The sequence below is a fragment of the Hypanus sabinus genome, chromosome 7 (assembly GCF_030144855.1).
Source record: "Hypanus sabinus isolate sHypSab1 chromosome 7, sHypSab1.hap1, whole genome shotgun sequence".
Classification (NCBI taxonomy): Eukaryota; Metazoa; Chordata; class Chondrichthyes; order Myliobatiformes; family Dasyatidae; genus Hypanus; species Hypanus sabinus.
The window spans coordinates 11,884,469-11,905,341 of record NC_082712.1 but is presented as its reverse complement, the minus strand read 5'-3'; the positions used below and the strand labels follow the sequence as shown (position 1 = coordinate 11,905,341).

The following is a 20,873-nucleotide window of genomic DNA, read 5'->3' as shown; positions in this document are numbered from 1 at the left end:
GGTATGGTAAGTAATCAGTTCAGTTCTGGAATTTGATTTGAGTGGAGTTGGAGAGAGAGATGGAGAGTGGGTTTGTCTTCCAAATGCCGTTGCAGATGCCGATCCTCCACGTCGTCCTCCTGCTCCCGAAACTTACAGTCACCAACTTGTGACCACAGAAAAGGGGAATGTTTCCATGGAAACGCTATCAACCCAGTCGAGGGTTAAACACACCGATAGCGTTCCTTTGTCCACACTGTGAGCAGAAACCCCACCCTCGTCATGAGCACACAAAGCTCACCAGTGTCCTCCTTGCCTCTGGCATCGTGTGTCTCCTGTGTGTCTTGTGTGTCTCATTAAAAAGTCAACTCTGACCTCTGACATCCCCCCAATACTTTCCAGGAAAAGTCTCTGGCTGTCTGCTCGATTATGCCTCTTATCATCTTGTTCACCTCTATCAAGTCGCCTCTCATCTTTCTTCACTCCCAAGAGAAAGTCTCCAGCTCGCTCAACCTTTCCTCATTAAACATCCTCTCTGGTCCAGGCAGCATCCTGGTAGATCTCCTTTACATCCTCTCGAAAGCTTCCTCATCCTTCCTGTAATGAGCGGAGTGGAACTGAACTTACTTGCTGCTGCAGGGACGATTTTCATTGCACGTCTGCCTACGTGTCTGCACAGGTGCAGTGAAAATCCAGTTGCCGTAGCAACACAGGCACAGAGCGTTGCATCAGAAAAGCGGCAATCAAGGTCAAGTTTATTGCCATCTGACTGTATACAGATACAGAACGTCAAGGGTGGTAATCTCGGGACTGCTGCCTGTGCCACGAGACAGAGAGGGTAGGAACAGGAAGTTATGGCAGATGAATGCGTGGCTGAAGAGTTGGTGCAGGGGGCAGGGGTTCTGATTTCTGGATCATTGGGATCTCTTCTGGGGAAGGTCTGACCTGTACAAAAAGGATGGGCTGCACCTGAACTGGAAAGGGACCAATATCCTGGCGGGCAGGTTTGCTGGAGCTATTGGGGAGGGTTTAAACTAGTTTGGCAGGGAGTGGGAATCAGAATGTGAGTGCAGAGATTAGGGTAGAAGTACAAGGGCATGATGCTATGTGTTCTGAGTTGGTGAGGAAGGACAGGCAGGGGACAAAACATAAATGTAGCCAGTTAGAGGGGTTGAGATGTGTCTATTTCAATACTAGGAGTATTAGGAATAAAGGGGATGAACTTCGAGCATGGATCAGTACATGGAACTACGATGTTGTGGCCGTTACTGAAACTTGGCTGGAGGAAGGGCAGGATTGGCTGATGCAGGTACCAGGGTTTAGGTGTTTTAAAAGGAACAGGACGGCAGGTAGAAAGTGGGGGGGGGGGGGGTGGGTCGCATTACTGGTCAGGGACAGTATCACGGCTATAGAGGGGAGGACGCTGCAGAGGGAGTGTCCATTGAGTCGGTGTGGGTGGAAATCAGAAATAGGAAGGGATCAATCACTGTGCTGGGAGTAGTCTATAGGCCCCCAAATGGCCTTTGGGACAATGAGGAGCAGATAAGCAGGCAGATTTCAGAATGGTGCAGGAAATACAGGGTTGTAGTTATGGGTGATTTCAACTTCCCTCATATTGTGGGAATATGTGCGTTGTGCGTCGAGCGCGCACTTTAAAAGGCAGGACATCTTTTCAGAGCGGGCAGCGGAGTCTGTGGAAGCAGAGTCTTGGGCTTTGGCTAAGTGGGCTTCGGCGTAAGGGGACTTCGGTAAGCCTGTGTGATTGTTCGCTGAGGGGAAGAAGGTAAGGTCGCTAGGTGCTTTTTAGACTTATTCTATTAATCCAGTTCAGGTATGGGGGAGTGGTGTGCTCCGAATGCAGTATGTGGGAAGTCAGGGTCAACACAGTTGTCCCTGATGACCACACCTGCAAGAGGTGCGTCCAGCTGCAGCTCCTATCAGCCCGAGTTAGGGAGTTGGAGCGGGAGCTGGATGAACTACGGATCATTCGGGAGGCAGAGGCAGAGATAGATAGGAGTTATCAGGAGGTAGTCACACCAAAAAACCAAGAAGTAGGCAGATGGGTGACGGTCCAGAGAGGCAGGGGGAGCAGGCAGAGAGAGCAGAGCACCCATGCGGCCATTCCCACTAACAATAAGTATACCGTACTGGATACTGTTGATGGGGATGACCTACCAGGAATGAGTTGTAGTGGTCCTGCCTCTGGCACAGAGGTTGAACCCTCAACTAGAAAGGGGAGGAGGGAAGAGAAGAGAGCGATAGTTTTAGGGGATTCTATAGTTAGGGGGACAGATAGGAGATTTTGTGGGGCAGATCTGGAGTCTCGGATGGTATGTTGCCTCCCTGGTGCCAGGGTCCGGGACATCTCAGATCGGGTGCAGGCTATTCTTGAGAACGAGGGCATGAACCCAGATGTAGTGGTCCATGTAGGGACCAACGATATAGGTAAGGTGAGTGAGGGGGTCCTGCTTAGAGAGTTCAGGGAGTTAGGAGTGAAGCTGAAAGGCAGGACCTCCAGGGTGACAATCTCGGGATTGCTACCTGTGCCACGTGCGAGTGAGGCGAAGAATAGAATGATTATGCACATTAATACGAGGCTGAGAGCATGGTGCAGGAAGGAAGGGTTCAGGTTTTTGGATAATTGGTCTTTGTTCCAGGGACATTGGGATCTGTTTCGAAGGGACGGTCTACATCTGAACCGGAGGGGTACTAACATTCTTGCAGGAGTGTTTGCCAGTGCTGCTGGGGGGGGGGGAGGTTTAAACTAGATGTGCAGGGGGCAGGGATCCAGATCAAGAGGGTTGGTCAGAAGGAGCATGGGGTTAAATGTGTAGAAGGTTTGGGTGATCTTGAGAAGGTCATCAAAATTCAGGGTGCAATTAGCCCGATGGAAGTTCAAGGAGCTGGGTTAGGTACAGTAGACAGTGTTTTAAACAAAGAGAGGAGGAATGGGCTAAGAATTCTATACTTGAATGCGCGTAGTGTCAGAAATAAGACAGATGAGCTTGAAGCTCGGATGAAAATGGGGAACTACGATATTGTTGGGATAACGGAGACATGGCTGCAAGGGGATCAGGCCTGGGAATTGAGTGTACCAGGGTATACGTGCTAACGTAGAAACAGAAATATGGGAAGAGAGGGTGGGGTGGCCCTGTTGGTGAGGAATGAGATTCAATCCTTAGCAAGAGGTGACTTGGGAACAGGGGAAGTAGAGTCTGTGTGGATTGAGCTGAGGAACAGTAAGGGTAAAAAGACCCTAATGGGTGTTGTGTACAGGCCCCCAAACAGTAGCATGGATATTGGGTACAAGTTGATTAGGGAGTTAACATTGGCATGTGCTAAAGGTAATGCAGTCGTTATGGGAGATTTCAACATGCAGGTGAACTGGGAGAATCAGGTAGGTGCTGGACCCCAGGATAGGGAGTTTGTGGAGTGTCTAAGGGATGTATTTTTGGAACAGCTTGTGCTTGAGCCAACCAGGAACGAGGCTATTTTGGACTTGGTGATGTGTAATGAACAGGAATTGATAAGTGATCTTGAAGTAAAGGAGCCATTAGGATGTAGTGATCATAACATGATAAGTTTTCATCTACAATTTGAGAGGGATAAGGGCAGATCAGAGGTGTCAGTGTTGCAATTAAATAAAGGAGACTACGGAGCCATGAGGGAAGAGCTGGCCAAAGTTAAATGGGCGGATGCCCTGGCAGGAAAGACAGTGGATCAGCAGTGGCAGATATTCTTGGGCATAATACAAAAGATGCAAAAGCAGTTCATTCCAATGAGAAGGAAGGATTCAAAGAGGGGGAAGGGGCCACAGTGGTTGACAAAGGAAGTCAGAGATTGTATTGCATTAAAGAAAAAGAAGTATGACAGGGCTAAGATGAGTGGGAATACAGATGATTGGGAAAGTTTTAAGGAACAGCAGATCTTAACTAAAAAAGCAATACAGAGAGAAAAAATCAGGTATGAGCTCAGTCTAGCCAGGAATATAAAAGGGGATAGCAAAAGCTTTTTTTAGCTATGTGAAGAGAAAGAAGATAGTTAAGAACAATGTTGGCTCCTTGAAGAATGAATTGGGAGAAATTGTTATGGGAAACAGGGAAATGGCAACAGAATTTAATGCGTACTTTAGATCTGTCTTCACCAGGGAGGACACAAGCAATCTCCCAGATGTATGGATGGGCCAGGGTCATAAGATATCAGAGGAATTGAGACAGATTGACATTCGGAAAGAATCTGTGATGAGTAGACTGGTAGGAATGAAGGCTAATAAATCCCCGGGTCCGTTTGGTCTGCATCCAAGGGTTCTAAAAGAGGTGGCTCAGGAAATTGCGGATGCATTGGTAATCATTTTCCAATGTTCCTTAGATTCAGGATCAGTTCCTGAAGGTTGGAGAGTGGCTAGTGTTATCCCACTTTTCAAGAAGGGAGGGAAGGAGAAAATGGAGATCTATCGCCCTGTTAGCATAACGTCAGTCATGGGGAAGATGCTTGAGTCCATTATTAAGGACGAAACAGTGGCACATCTAGATGGCAGAAATAGGATTAGGCTGAGCCAGCATGGATTTACCAAGGGCAAATCATGCTTGACTAATCTGTTGGAGTTTTTTGAGGTTGTAACAAGGATGTTAGATGAGGGTAAGCCAGTGGATGTTGTATACCTAGATTTCAGAAGGCATTCGATAAGGTGCCACATAGGAGATTGGTGAGTAAAATCAGAGCTCATGGCATTGGGGGCAGGGTTTCAACATGGATAGAAAACTGGTTGGCAGATAGAAAGCAAAGGGTATCAGTGAATGGGTGTTTCTCGGACTGACTGGAGGTGACTAGTGGGGTACCACAGGGCTCTGTATTGGGACCACAGCTCTTTACGATTTATGTCAATGATTTAGATGAGGGCATTGAAAACTATATCAGCAAGTTTGCTGACGATACTAAACTGGGTGGCAGTGTGACATGCGAAGAGGACGTTAGGAGAATACAGGGAGACTTGGATAGGCTGGGTGAGTGGGCAGATACTTGGCAGATGTCATTCAATGTGAATAAATGTGAAGTTATCCACTTTGGAATCAGGAACAAGAGGGCAGAGTATTGTCTGAACGGTGTAGAGTTAGGTAAGGGAGAAATGCAAAGAGACCTAGGAGTCTTAGTTCACCAGTCAATGAAGGTGAATGAGCAAGTGCAACAGGCAGTGAAGAGGGCAAATGGAATGTTGGCCTTTGTTACAAGGGGAATTGAATACAAGAGCAAGGATGTCCTTTTGCATTTGTACAGGGCCCTGGTGAGACCACACCTGGAATATTGTGTACAGTTTTGGTCTCCAGGTTTAAGGAAGGACATTCTGGCAGTTGAGGAAGTGCAGCGTAGATTCACTAGGTTGATTCCTGGGATGGCAGGGCTGTCTTACGCAGAAAGATTGGAGAGATTGGGCTTGTACACGCTGGAATTGAGGAGATTGAGAGGGGATCGGATTGAAACGTTTAAGATAATTAAAGGATTTGATAGGATTGAGGCAGGAAATATGTTCCAGATGTTGGGAGAGACCAGTACCAGAGGGCATGGATTGAGAATAAGAGGTCAGTTATTTAAAACAGAGTTGAGGAAGAGCTTCTTCTCCCAGAGAGTTGTGGAGGTGTGGAATGCACTGCCTCGGAAGACGGTGGAGGCCAATTCTCTGGATGCTTTCAAGAAGGAGCTAGATAGATATCTGATGGATAGGGGAATCAAGGGATATGGGGACAAGGCAGGGACTGGGTATTGATAGTGAATGATCAGCCATGATCTCAGAATGGCGGTGCAGACTCGAGGGGCCGAATGATCTGCTTCTGCACCTATTGTCTATTGTCTATTGTCTATTGACTGGCACCTCCTGACTGCAAGATGGATAGATGGGGCTAAATTTGTCAGGTGTGTTCAAGAAGGATTCCTGACAGAGTATGTGGACCGGCCGATGAGAGGAGAGGCTTAACTGGATCTGGTTCTGGGTAATGAACCTGGTCAGGTGACAGACCTCTTGGTGGGGGAGCATTTTGGTGAGAGTGACCACAACTCCCTTAGCTTCAGCAGAGCTATGGAAAAGGATAAAAACAGACAAAATGGGAAAGTGCTTAACTGGGTAAGGGCTAATAATGAAGGGATGGTGTAGGAACTAGCGAGAGTAAATTGGAAACAGATGTTCAAGGGTGAAAGCACAGAAGTAATGTGGGAGAAGTTTAGGGACCAGTTGTGCTGGGTTCAGGATAGGTTTGTCCCACTGAGACAAGGAAAAAATGGTAGGAAAAGGGAACCGTGGCTGACAAAACACGTGAGGCAACTCGTCTAGAGGAAGAAGGAAGCATATGTTAGATATAAGAAGCAGGAAGCAGGAGGGACTCATGAGAAATATAGGGTAGCCTGGAAGGAGCTTAGGAAAGGACATGGGAGAGCTCGAAGGGGGCATGAGAGGACCTAGGCATGTAGGATTAAGGAGAACCCCAAAGTGTTCTATGCATATGTGAAGAACAGAAGGGTGACAAGAATGAAGGTGGGACCCCTAAAGGATAAAGCAGGCAACATGTGCCTGGACGCGGAGGAGGTTGGGGAGGTCCTAAATGAATACTTTGCTTCAGTATTCACAAGTGAAAAGGACCTTGATCAGGATGAGATCGAAGTAGAGTGGGCCTGTGTGCTGGACAATGTGGAGATTAAGGAAGAAGAAGTATTGGATCTTCTTAAAAACATCAAGATTGATTAGTCCCCAGGGCTGGATGTGATATACCCCAGGTTGCTGAAGGAAGTGAGAGAAGAGATCACAGGAGCATTAGCTATGATCTTTGAATGCTCTTGGCTGCAGGGGAGGTGACGGAGGATTGGAGAATGGCAAATGTAATTCCCTTGTTTAAGAAAGGTAATAGGGATCCACCTAGGGCAACCAACATACTCTTTACCTAAATTAGTGCAATCCTTTGAACAATATAGTCAATTATCAGGATACAAGATCAACATAGATAAAACCCAATTACTTTCATATAACTATAGCCCACTAAGAGAAATTGAAAGTCGATATCCCTGGACATGGCACACAGAGTCTTTCAAATATTTGTACATCATTATGCCAAAAGATTTGGCAAAATTATCAGAATGTAATCATCAGCCTTTAAATAAAAAAAAGTAAGGAAGATGTGGCAAGATGGAACCAGATTCCTTTTTTCAGTTGAAGTTCAAGGATTGAGTCTATTAAAATTAATATACTGCCCAGACTGTTATATCTCTTTAAGACCCTACCAATAGAGATGAATCAAAATCAATTCAATGAACAAGATGTTATCAAGGTATATTTGGCAGAGTAAAAGGCCTAGAGTTAGTCTCAAAACTTTGCAATTAGCAAAGGAAAAGAGGGGATGGGGCCCACCTTCTCTTAAAGATTATTATTTTGCAGCACTGTTGACAGCTGTGATATGTTGGTATAACCCATCGTATGACACTCAATGGAAAAACCATTGAGGAGCGGGCACTTCTGATCCCCATACAAGCAATTTTGGCTGATAACACCCTGCAAAGGTACATAAATACTATTGATAACCCATGGGTGAAATTGATTCTTCAAATATGGAATATAATCTAGAGGATGATATTGCAATTCTTAAATGGTGTGCATATGACTCGGATTTTACACCAAATAAATTGGATGCTAGATTTAAGGGCTGGACAGCTAAAGGAATAACAGTTCTTTGCAACATAATAAAAGAAGGAACACTGTTCAGTTTTGAAATGCTTAAAGAGAAACAGAAAAAACAAGATTTTTATCAGTATTTACAGATGTGACAATATGTTAATAAGATGCTTAAAAATATAACCAAGGCAAGTACATGCTTGATAGAGCTATTTAGAAAAACATATAATTCAGATAATAGTAGTCGAATCATTTCAAGCATGCATAAGGGGTTGTCAAATCTTAAAATACATTCGACTTCATACATTAAAACAAAATGGGAGAAGGAAGGAGGGATAATTATATCTGAGGAAGAATGGACAATATGGAGATATCAATGGAAGTGTTCCAGTTCACAGAAATGGAGGGAGTTTGGATGGAAAAACTTGATAAGATATTTTATTACACCCTCTCAGAAATCCCATTATGATAGTAACCTCCCTGTTTGCTGGAGAAATTGTGGAAATCAAAATGCAAATCATATTTTTTGGGACTGCCCTGTTATCAAAGACTATTGGAGGGGGATACACAATGCCCTTCAAGACACCTTTAAATGTGAAATATCCTTAGAGAGTAAAGATCATATATTTTGGATATATACCTCAAGAATGGTTGAAAAGAGATAAACGTTTAATGAATATACCGTTGGTGGCTGGTAAAAAGACTCTTCCTAGGAAATGGTTATCACAGGAGAGCCCAACTTTAAATGCATGGATGGAAATTACAATGGACATTTACAAAATGGAGAAGATAACAGCATCTGTTAATCATAAGCTGGAACAATTTGATTCATACTGGGAAAAATGGTTTAACTACATAATGCCTCATAGGCCTGATTTTATTCTCACAAATCAATCCGTGTACATACATCTACTGATGCTTCTGGACACATCATCAGTGATGTTCCTGGAATCATCGGGTGTTTCAGGTTTTTCAACATCATACACCCTCCTCCAGGTGACCCAGCCGGGGCTGATCAGACCCCAGCTTGTGTCCAGATGGCTAGCTACACATGACTCCATGGCTCCACTCTCTTGAGCCACAGCCACCTTGAGGTCCTCTCTGCCGCATCGGTGGTACTGTGGATGGCTGTCCACTTCCTCTCTCCCTCGATGCCCAAATTGCCATCGGCTCTGGCTAAGGAATGGGCTGCAAATCCCCTACAACCAACTTCCACTGGGAGACACCTTGCTCTCCATCCAGCCTGCTGGCAGTTGCTGACCAGTCCTGCATACTTAGATAGCTTCCTTTCAAAGGCCTCTTCCAAGTGATCTTCCCATGGGACTGTCAGCTCCAGCATCACCACCAGCTTCGTAGGCTCAGACACAAGGACAATGTCAGGTCACAGGGTGGTGGCAGCAATATGGTTGGGGAAATTCAGCTGCCTTTCGAGGTCCACCAACAGCTGCCAGTCTCTTGCAGAGGTCAGGATACCTGCAGATGTTCTTTTGGCGGCTATTGGCTGCTCTCCAGCTCTTACAAAGGCAATGGTCTGCTTGGAGGGTCAGGACCGCTTTGCCCACTCCACTCCTGTGCTGATGGCTTCAGTGATGGTCTTCATGCCTCCATCGGTACCGTCCCTCACCTAGTGCTCTTGTGCAGCTGCTGAGGATGTGCTCCAGGGTTCCTCGCTTGGAACACAGTGAGCACACTGATGGCTCTGCTTTGCCCCATGTGTGCAGGTTTGATGGGCTTGGAAGCACATCGTACACCGCCTGGATGAAAAATTGGATGCAGTGTGGCTCGGCTTTCCAAAGCTCATGAATATGTTGTAAAAAAAGATCACTCCCTAGTTATACATGGTTTTTTTCCTTTTGCTTGTTTTTTCTTTCCTCTCTTTTCTATAAGGGTATACCTCAGATAAATACTATGTGATTTGTGATATATATGATTATATGATATATATGCACAATGTCTGAAATACATCTTATGGAAATGTTTGTTTGATGATGAACTTCAATAAAAAAATTACAAAAAAATGGTAATAGGGAGAATCCTGGGAACTATAGACTGGTGAGTCTTATGTCAGTGGTCTGAAAACTATTGGAAAGGATTCTTAAGGATAGGATCTACGAGTATTTGGAGAAGTACAGTCTACTCAAGGATAGTGAACATGGCTTTGTGAAGGGAAGGTTGTGCCTCACAAGCCTGATTGAGTTTTTTGAAGAGGTAACAAAAGGAATTGATCAGGGTAGGGCAGTAGATGTGGTCTACATGGATTTTAACAAGGCATTTGACAAGGTCCCCCATGAGAGACTCATCAAGAAAGTCATGAGGCATGGGATCAGTGGAACCTTGGCTGTTTGGATAAAAAATTGGCTTACAAGAAGAAAGCAGAGGGTAGTAGTGGAAGGAAAGTATTCTGCCTGGAGGTCGGTGATAGAGTTCGATCCGGATAAGTGTGAGTTGATGCATTTTGGAAGGACAAACCAGAAGACTGAGTACAGGATTAATGGTCAGTTAATTAAGAATGCGGATGAACAAAGGGACCTTGGGGTTCAAATCCATACATCCCTCAAGGTCGCTGCGCAGGTTGATAGGGTAGTTAAGAAGGCCTATGGGATGCTAGGCTTCATTAATAGGAGGACTGAGTTCAAGAGTAGAGAGGTCATGTTGCAACTCTACAAATCTCTGGTGAGACCACACTTAGAGTATTGTGTTCAGTTCTGGTTACCTCATTATAGGAAGGATGTGGAAGCTATGGAGAGGGTGCAGAGGAGATTTACCAGGATGTTGCCTGGATTGGAACACAAGTCTTATGAGGCAATGTTAGCAGAGCTGGGACTTTTCTCTTTGGAGCTTAGAAGGATGAGAGGGGACTTGATAGAGGTCTAAAGATCATGAGAGGCATAGATAGAGTGGATAGTCAGTACCTGTTTCCCAGGGCACCAATAGCAAACACCAGAGGGCATATGTACAAAGTTAATGGAGGGAAGTTTAGGGGAGACATTGGGGTAAGTTTTTTTTTATTAGAGGGTAGTGGGTGCCTGGAATGACTTGCCAGGGATGGTGGAGGAGGCTAAAACATTTGGGGTATTTAAGAGCCTCTTGGACATGCACATTGATAAAAGAAAAATAGAAGGTTACGGGGTAGTGTGGGTTTAGTACTTTTTTAAAGGAATATATGGGTCGGCACAACATCCAGGGCTGAAGGGCCTGTACTGTGTTGTAGTATTCTAGTGTTCTAGTGAAACCACCTTCTTCCGGATCAAGGTGCACTCACAAAACATAAGAAAGTTGAACATTTTCAGTACATTAAGTATTACACTGGAGAGGATTCACTGTAGAATTCTCTGTCAAACACACCAGCTCAGGTTGTTGAACACTTTCAGTAAGGTAAGTATCACACTGGAGTGGATTCAGTGTAGAAGAGATTCAAGTACAGATGAAGATCATGTTCATTGTCATCTGACTGTACATCTCCACAACAAAATGTAACAGCGTTCCTCTGGAGCACAATGCACCCAGAAAACATCTACGGTATCACATCACACACAGCTCATAATGCAAAATATTCCCACAGCTAAGTTAATAAGTTAATGACTAATGCCATTACACTGGACTGACTGGTGTTGTTATACTGTATTGATCAGTATTATTACTCTGTATTGATTAGGCTGTAACAGTATAGTGACTAGTGTTGTTATACAATACTGACTGGTGTTGTTTCATTGTGGTGATTGTGTTGTCACACTGTACTAATTAGTGTTGTTATACTGCAGTGACTAGTGTTTTTACACTGTACTGAGTAGTGTTATAATTCTGTAGTGACTAGTGCTATGACACTGTTATGCCTAGTGTTATGCTGTTGTGACTAGAGATGTTACTCTGCAGTGAGTAGTGTTATTACACTTTAGTGAATAGAGTGGTCACACTACAGTGACTAGTGTTGTTACAATGTAGTGACTGATGTTCTTACACAGTACTGGTTAATGTTGTTATACTTCAGTCATTAGCATTATTGCACAGTAGTGACTAGTGTTGTTACACTGCACTGATTAGTGTATTCACACTATAGTGATTAGTATTGTTGCACTGTACTGACTAGAGTTGTTACACTGTACTGATTAGTGTTATCACACTGTACTGATTAGTGTTGTTACACTGAAGTGACGTCGTACAGTGACTGTACCTACTGGTGGTGTTACACTGTAATGGCTAGTGTTGTTACACTGTACTGATTGGTGTTATACTGTACTGATCAGTGTTGTTACACTGTACTGATTGGTGTTGTTACAGCGTATTGATCTGTGCTGTTTCACTGTAATGGCCAGTGTTTCACTGTACTGATTGGTGTTGTTAGACTGTACTGATTGGTGTTGTTAGACTGTACTGATTGGTCTTGTTACACTCCACTGATTAGTGATGGTGTCAATTGGTTCAACAACTGAATGTCTGAAGGGAATTAGCTGTTCCTGAACGTGGTGGTGTGAGATTTAGGCTTCTCTGCCTCCAGTCCGATGGGGCTGTTTTATATTCGAAAGAGTTTCCCTAGTTTGAACAGTTTGCAATGAGTGAGACACATGTGGGGGTCTTTTCCTTTGGGTGGTCACGGAGGGGAGTATTTATTGCTTTGTTGGCTGGAAATTTTGTCAGTGGTTAAACATGTTTGGTGGGGGTTAACTGATATATTCAGGCACCTGTCCTTCCCTCAGCTCCCGGCGAGAGTGTTCCAGTGCTGAACGGGACTGAAGGAGCTTCGGCCACGTTACCCTGTGTGTTCACACGGCCCCCGCAGAACCTCACCGCACACACGGTGACGTGGATGAGGAAGGATCCCTACCGACACATCGTCACCTTCAGGCATTATGAAAACGGATCGTGGGCAGTGGAAAACGGAGTGACGCGGTACAAGCTCGTCGGGGACCCAGAGCTGGGAAACGCCTCGACCAGGATAAAGCAGCTGAGAGTGGAGGACAGTCACAGCTACCTGTGTCTGGCTGAGTTCAGGAAAAGCCAGCATGATTATTATCATTGGCCTCGCGGAGACCGCGTCAAACCCCCATATATGCATGTGATCCAGAGTGAGATCCAGCTGCAGGTCACCCCAGGTAAGAAACCACTGACACATTCTGCAGGGTATGGGGAGGGTGGGGGGAAGCCTGCTACCATTATCCTTTCTCTAATCAATCCCCACCCCCGAGTTTATCTGTCTGTCCCCGAGTGAGATCTGACTGTAGATCAGACCCGGAAAAGAACCCGTCGCCACATTCAAGTTCAAGTTTAATTGTCAATCAGCCACACGTGCATACAGCAAAACAAAACAGTGTTCCTCCAGGACAAAGTGTAAAGCAGAGTAGCAACAGCACACAGTACACATCGTTACGAGGCAGAAAAGCATACAGTCACAAAAAGACATAATATTGCCCAAGTTCCTGAGTGGTCTGGCTTGGAGCTGGATGGTAGATTGGATATTGTCCTGGTCCAGCTTGTCTCTCACTAAGTGAACACTGGGGGCAGCACTGAGCAAAAGAGGAAGGCAGCACCGATGGGAGGGGCCTGTCCCCAACCCACGACGGACTCCAGCACGTCCACAGAGGCCTCTGCTCTCTCCCACACCATCTCGGCATCTTCTGCAGTGTTCAGGGATGGGTCGGAACCTCCAGCATCCATTGTATTCTGTGTCCAGACTCCAGGGATGAATGTTATATCGGCCACTCCCAGCCTCAGCTGGTGATGAGTTCCATTTCCCCACCACAACTCCATCTCAGACGGTCCTTCACACAGGGCGGCCCCCAGAACTTCAATGGACCCCCTGGCGGGGCCTTGCCTGAGCTTGGGAGGAATGAGTGGAGTTCTAACGGAGGATCAGGAAGCTTCCCAGAGAAGATGCACACTCAACGTTTCAGGAAGAGCTTCTTCCTTTCTGCCGTCGGATTTCTGAATGGACAATCAGAAAAGTGAGGACCAGCTCACTTTCTTCCCTATTTTTCCCTCTTTTGTGTTACTTATTTAATTTAAAATTATACATGTAGGTATATATTTCTTATTGAAATTTACAGTTTTTAATTAATATGTATTGCAATGTATAACAGGGTGTCAGGGTGAAGATACGTCTTTACCAAGGGAGGTGTAAGTCACTCCTTCCCTCCACTCATCTTCACTTTACCCTTGGGAGAGGTGTAGCCCCTGCTTCGCCCCCGATCAGGGTCACGTGAACCCATGGGATCAGGTGGTGGATGGTCATACAAGCAGCTGGTGCAGATCACAAATTCTGGTTATGTGACCACTGACACCAGGCAGACAATCTCTGAAGAGTATTGATAATGGCTGGGCTCACCCATCCCGGACAGACACTGCTCAGAAGAAGGTGATGGAAACCACCTCTGCAGAAAAATTGCCAAGAACAATCATGGTCATAAACAGGAAAAAATCTGCCGTTGCTGGAACTCCAGAGCAACACACACAAAATACTGGAGGAACTCAGCAGGCCGGGCAGCGTCTATGGGGAAAGGATCAAAGGTTCATTTTATTGTCAAAGTTTGCATGTAGAATACAACTCTGATATTCACCTTCTCCAGATAACCATGATATCCAGACAAACCATGGGATTTGTTACATGAAAAGACATCAACCCCACCAGACGAAAGAGAAAAGAAAAATCTCTCAAACCTCAAACCCTCCCCGCCTCCCTCCCTCGCAGAAAAGCCAAACAGATCACCCACCTGGAAGACAATCGTCAGAAGATCAAAAGCCCCAAGACCCCAACCCCCTCCCTCTCAAAAAATATAGGGCCGACAACACCAAACCCAACACCCTCTCCCCACACAGATCACCCACACAGAGAAGCCAACAAGAACATCAGACACCAATCCGTAAATGCTCCCTCACACAAAAAACAATACATAATCCCTCTAGAATCCCAACCCACCAATCAGCAACAGGAACATCAATCCCTAACCCCTCCCTCACACAAAGAACAATCCATCAACCCTCTAGAACCCCAACCCACCAATCAGCAACAAGAAAGAAAACAGAAACTGAAGGAGAGCAAAATAAACTACAGCCCAACAGCCACATCAATCTCAGAATTTCAAACATTCCTCCCACCAGAATTGAGTAAACAGTCGATGTTTTGTGCTGAGACTCTGCATCGGAACTCATGAAAGGGCCTGTTCTGCACGGTGTGAGTCCTGATGAAGGGGTCAGCCTGAAACTTCAGCTGTTTACTCTTCTCCAGAGATGCTGCCTGGCCTGTTGAGTTCCTCCACCATTTTGTGTGTGTTCATCATGGTTAAGAGACTGTGATTGCCCACATCACACAACACAGCACATACCGATGATGATGATCGCAATGTACTGCTGCACAAAACACAAGCCGGTGAAATTATCCTAATCCCGATTGCGATTCTGCAGAATGTCAGGGGGAGGAGGCAGACAGGACACGATCACAGGGCTCAACCTGTCACATTGATCCATAAGAAGATAAGAAATAAGAGCAGAATTTGGCCATCCGGCCCATCGATCTTGCCCCGCCATTCAATAAGATCATGGCTGATCTGTCTGTAAACTCAGCTCCATCTCCCTACCTTTCCCCCCAAACCCTTAATTCCCTTATTATGTAAAAACCTATCTAAGTGTTTCTTAAATATATTTAGTGAAGAAGCCTCAAATACTTCACTGGGCAGAGAATTCCACAGATTCACCACTCTCTGGGAAAAACAGTTTCTCCTCATCCCCATCCTAAATCTTCTCTCCGAATGTTGAGGCAATGCCCCCTAGTTCTAGTCTCACCTACCAATGGAAACAACTTTCCTGCTTCTATCATATCTATCCCTTTCAAAATTTTGTATGTTTCTCAATTCGCCTCTCATTCTTCTGAACTCCAGAGAGTATAGTCTCGGGCGACTGAATCTCTCCTCACAGGTTAACCCCTTCATCAAGGCAGAAGCCAGCACCCCACCGTGGATTCTGTCTGCACTTCTCACCATCTCTGTGAAACAGAATGCAAAATCAGAGACCCTCCCATCCACCCTGGACATTCTCTCTTCGGCCCTCTCCCACTGGGCAGAAGATACAACAGCCTGGATGCACGGACCACCAGGCTGAAGGACAGCTTTTATCCTACAGTTATAACTACGGAGTGGTCCCCCAGTACGATAAGATGGACTCTCCACCTCATTATTTATTTGTTTATTCATTTAGAGATACAGCACGGAACAGGCCCTTCCGACCCAACGAGCCACACCACCCAGAAACCCACCTATTGAACCCACGACGATTTACAATGACCAATTAACCGATGAGCCGGTCTGTCCTTAGACTGTGGGAGGAAACCGGAGCACCCGGAGGACACAGCTTCAGGATAGAACAATGTCCCTTTAGAACAGAGTTGGGGGGAAATTATTCAGCCAGACGGTGGTGAATCTGAGGAACTTGTTGCCACAAATGACAGTGAAGGTCAAATCGTGGTCTTTAAGTGGAGGTTGAGAACTTCTTGATTAGAAAGGACATCAAATTTTATGGGAGATGGCAGTAGAATGGAGTTGAGAAGAATAACAGACAGACAGACATACTTTGTTGATCCCGAGGGAAATTGGGTTTTGTTACAGCCGCACCAACCAAGAATAGTGTAGAAATATAGCAATATAAAATCATATATAATTAAATAATAATAAGTTAATCATGCCAAGTGGAAATAATTCCAGGACCAGCCTATTGGCTCAGGGTGTCTGACACTCCAAGGGAGGAGTTGTAAAATTTGATGGCCACCGGTAGGAATGACTTCCTATGACGCTCAGTGTTGCATCTCGGTGGAATGAGTCTCTGGCTGAATGTACTCCTGTGCCTAACCAGTACATTATGGAGTGGATGGGAGTCATTGTCCAAGATGGCATACAACTTGGACAGCATCCTCTTTTCAGACACCACCGTCAGAGAGTCCAGTTCCACCCCCACAACATCACTGGCCTTACGAATGAGTTTGTTGATTCTGTTGGTGTTTGCTACCCTCAGCCTGCTGCCCCAGCACACAACAGCAAACATGATAACAAACTGGACATGATGGAATGGCGGATAAATCTCGATGGACCGAATGGCCCAGACCTGCTCCTGTACCTTATGATCTATGGGCTCACTACAGGTTAAAACTTTTTGTACAAATGTTTAATTCTTGTCACTCTGATCTCTACATTCTTATTAATACCCTTTTTTTATTCCTTCACACACAAGTTATCATCTTTAGTAAAAATCTGCTGAATGATAAATTCATCTGCACAGCGACAGATTTTAATCAGTCCACATTATTGGTCTCTCCCCCATTGCCCGAGTCTGGATTGACCTCTCTCACTTTCTCTTCAGGGACAGGCGCTTCTGAAACCATGCTGATGTTGTGTAGCCCACTCGGACTGAAAACTCTCGCCCTTTTAGTGATGGGTGCCGTTCTCTACTGTGACAAACTCAGGTACCGTATGTACTAATGCTGAAGGCTCTTGCCGTGACGTGACTGAAATCCGATTCTCTCAGACAGTCGGTGGACGTTGGGAACTGGCTCAAATACTTGAGTCGACCCAGTCAATACTTGTCGTTTGCTGTTTGTGGGAGCACCGTAGAAAATACTCGTTGCATCATAAGAGAGACTCCTTCAGAAGAGTTTGTAGACTATTTAGCATTCTGAGATTCCTTTCGGATTAAACGTACCCGCTAAACAGCCACCAAATGATAGACAAATTTATGGATATGTAGGAGCAAATGAGAGAAAACCTGCAGATGCTGTAAATTAAAGCAATACACACAAAATGCTGGAGGAACTCAGCAGGCCAGGCAGCATCTATGGAAAAAGTACAATTGACGTTTCGGGCAGAGACCCTTTGGCAGAACTAGAGGAAAGGGTTAGGGCAACTGGCGCCCTTTGTTAGAAAGAATGTGAGCTCTTCCCATGTGCACGTCGGTTTCCCCGGGTGCTCTGGCTTCCTCCCATGGTCCAAAGATGTTCCAGTTATCAGATTAGTTGTTCATTGAGAACCGTCCTGTGATTAGGCTGAGATTACATCCCTGAGTTTCTGGGTGTCGCAACTTGGTGGGCCGTTGTATCTGTAAATAACAAAATGATAAAAAATAGATTGAGCTAAGAGAAGGCTGACAGGTTGGCATAACACCGAGGGCCGAAGGGCCTGTACTGTGCTGGAATGTTCTACATTCTAATTACAAATCTAATGTTGATGTGCACAAAAGGACACTCTGGAACCCAGAAGAAACAACAATACGGGAAAGTTTCGACTCTAGCCATCCCAAGTGCACTTGGGATCAGGTAGTGTAGTCAACCCAGGGTGAATTTGGTCTCTTGGTCTACACAAGACTAGTCCATGAGGCGAAATCCCTCAGAGATTTTGCACTCGACTGAATTTCTGTAGCCATCTCCCTCCACAATAATCCAGTTTAAACTGTTAGTGTATCAACTTCAAACATATTAACACTGAAAAGTATTCAAATGATTTCCATGTCTCTAATATCATTGATAATCAGTTTCCTCCTTAAATTACAGCCTCGATCTGTTACTGTCCCCAACACGTTTCATTTACTTAGTTCCTATGATTTTTGTATCCACTTCCCTCTCTTCCAGGTTCATCCCAAGAAATCTGATATTCAAATACCTGTATCCTAGAAATTGAGTCACAGACAGGATTAAATTCACTCTGCCATTCATAGAGGATTTTACTTTAGAATGGATATTCTGAGGGATTTCCAGAGCCAGAGGATGCTGAATCTGTGGAATTTACAGCCATAAATGCCTGTGGGAATACTTAAAACAGAGATTGATGGGTTCCTGAATAGTAAGGGTGTCAAAGATGATGGGATGAGGACAGGAGAATGGGGTTGTTAGGGATAATAAATCAACCACGATGGGATAGCAGAGCAGAATAGAAGGGCTGGATTTGAAAAGTCTGACGCTATTTCATATGCTCTTACGGTCTGAATCTAAGTACTACACTATTTTATCAATATTATCCTATAGCCGAAGACCATCTTCCTGTCAACAACATGACCTATGTTGTTATGTCACCGTAAAGTTTCCAACTGAATAAATGTTTGGGCTCATCTCCAGTTTTGTTATCAAACACTGATACTGACGACAAAATTTATTCTGTGAGAATACCCATTCACGTCTCGAGCCAAATCCTTTCCAAGGTTATAAGTGAATTGGGGGAGGGAGTTGGATGTGGTGTCATTGTATGATCTAGATTCGTGTTAACCGTTTCGTTCTGTCCACAGAAAGCGACGAGACTGATCCACCGCAGGAGACTGAGAAGACCGGTTTTCCAACCACAAGGTGCAGACGCAACGAGATCCAACGAGAACACCATGTTCCACGTGAAGAAATGTTATTTGTCTTTAATTGGCCTCTTCCTAGATTCACTCTACAACCTGTTTCAGAATTCTGGACTGAACATGCCAAATATGTAGAACCGGAGAACGATCGTAGATAGAGGCCGAATTAAGGCGGTGGTAAATGCTGCACAGACAGCAATCACTATTGGGCTTAAGACAGTGAGAGGGGCGTGTGGCCAATTGGTTAAGGCTTTGGGCTCGCGATCTGAAGGTCATCAGTTCGAGCCCCAGCCATGGCAGCATGCAACGCACTTAGCCCCACACTGCTCCTGCACGTTTATAGCCCAGTGGCAGTGGTTGGTGTAGTATGGACAGGAGAAGACAGTGAGTAGGTGTGAGGTAGACCTGCACTGGTCATCTTTTCTGAGTCTCAGTCTGGAAATTATCCTTGAGGGAATCTTAAACAAGGTCTCCCAAGTCATTTTGCTCCGCTGTATTTTTTTGTATTTTCTCTATTTTCACCCCATTTAAAAAAATAGTTAGCCTTTCATTTATTCTGCCAATGTGTATGACCATACACTTACCGACAATGCATTCCATCTCCACTTGTTTCCCCATTCTCCTAATCTGTCTGGGTCCTTCTGTAGTTGCTCCACTTCCTCAAACCCACCTTGCCTTCCACATATCTTCGTATCATCAGCAAAGTCTGCATCAAAGCCAACAATACTATCATCCAAGTCATTAACATATAATGTAATGGGCTCTGTGCAATATCACGAGTTACCGTCAGCCAACCAGAAAAGGCTCCCTTCATGCCTGAGGATCTCAGTGGGCTAGGCAGCATCTATGGAACAGAGTACGCAGTCGATGTTTCGGGACCCTTCATACCCTGATCTCTTTTATCCATGTTAGGATATTCGATGTAATACCATGGGCGAGTAGTTTGTTACACAGCTCCATGTGTGGCATCTTGTCAAAGGACTTCCAAAAATCCAAGTACACAAGATGAATTAATTTTCCGTTGTCTATCCTGCTCATACTTTCTCCAAAAAAATTCAAATATACTTGTCAGGCAAGATTTTACCTTGAGGAAACTGCTGACTACATGCTATGCTATCATGTGGCCTATAAATTCCTTTCTTCTGCTCTTCTCCTTTTTGAAGAGTGGAGTGATATTTGCAATTTTCCAGTCTTCCGGAATCATTCCAGAACCTGGTGTTTCTTGTGGGATCATTACTAATGACTCAAAGATCTCTTCGGCCACCCCTTTCAAAACTCTGGTGTGTACACCATGTGGTTCAGATGACTTTTCTACCTTCAGACCTTTCGGTTCCCAAGAACCTTCTCATTAACAATGGTAACTTCACATTCTTCATGACCCCTGAAACCTGGTCCACTCTCCTGTCCTATCATATTCCTTCTTCTTCGGCTCTTGACCTTCCCCAGCCATCTGGCTTCACCTCTCAGCTTCCTGCTGGCCCTCCCCTACCCCCACCTTTACACTCTAGCACCTTCCCCCCTTCCTTCTCAGTCCTGAAGAATGCTCATGACATTTTGCCATACTAGTTGGCTTCCTTTCTGATTGGATTTGTACTTGTGGTTTCATTGGAATTGTTCTTCTGGAGTGTAAATTTGCCTCAAACCACTATTGCTTCATCGCTGATAATAAATTTTGTCCTGTAAAATGTTTTCCAGTATTTCCCGTTCCACTAATGAACGATTCACAAACACAGCGGCTGAGCTTAGAATGTGGATCAGTGCTGAGATGTTGTGCCCATTAAAGATACTTCGATGGCTCGGGGCAGGAATGGCTACTTCGAATGCCAGGCTTTAGATGTTTCCGAAAGGACAGGGAAGGAGGAAAAAGAGATGAAGCCATGACACTGCTGATCGGAGATAGTGGCACGGCTGCAGAGAAGGAGGAAGTCATGGAGGG

At 45.0% G+C, this 20,873-nt stretch overlaps 1 protein-coding gene across 2 annotated transcripts in view; it reads left to right on the top strand.

Moving 5' to 3' along the window:
* LOC132396281 (sialic acid-binding Ig-like lectin 10) overlaps positions 1 to 20,608 on the top strand; it is a 31,671-nt gene extending 11,063 nt beyond the window's left edge. For both annotated transcript variants that reach the window (XM_059973805.1, XM_059973804.1), the window contains exons 3-5: positions 12,325 to 12,720; positions 16,970 to 17,072; positions 18,881 to 20,608. In XM_059973805.1, the coding sequence (XP_059829788.1) occupies positions 12,325 to 12,720; positions 16,970 to 17,072; positions 18,881 to 18,896 (515 nt within the window). In that variant the 3' untranslated portion in view covers positions 18,897 to 20,608. The remainder of the gene's footprint in view (positions 1 to 12,324; positions 12,721 to 16,969; positions 17,073 to 18,880) is intronic.
* Positions 20,609 to 20,873: the final 265 nt, after the last annotated feature.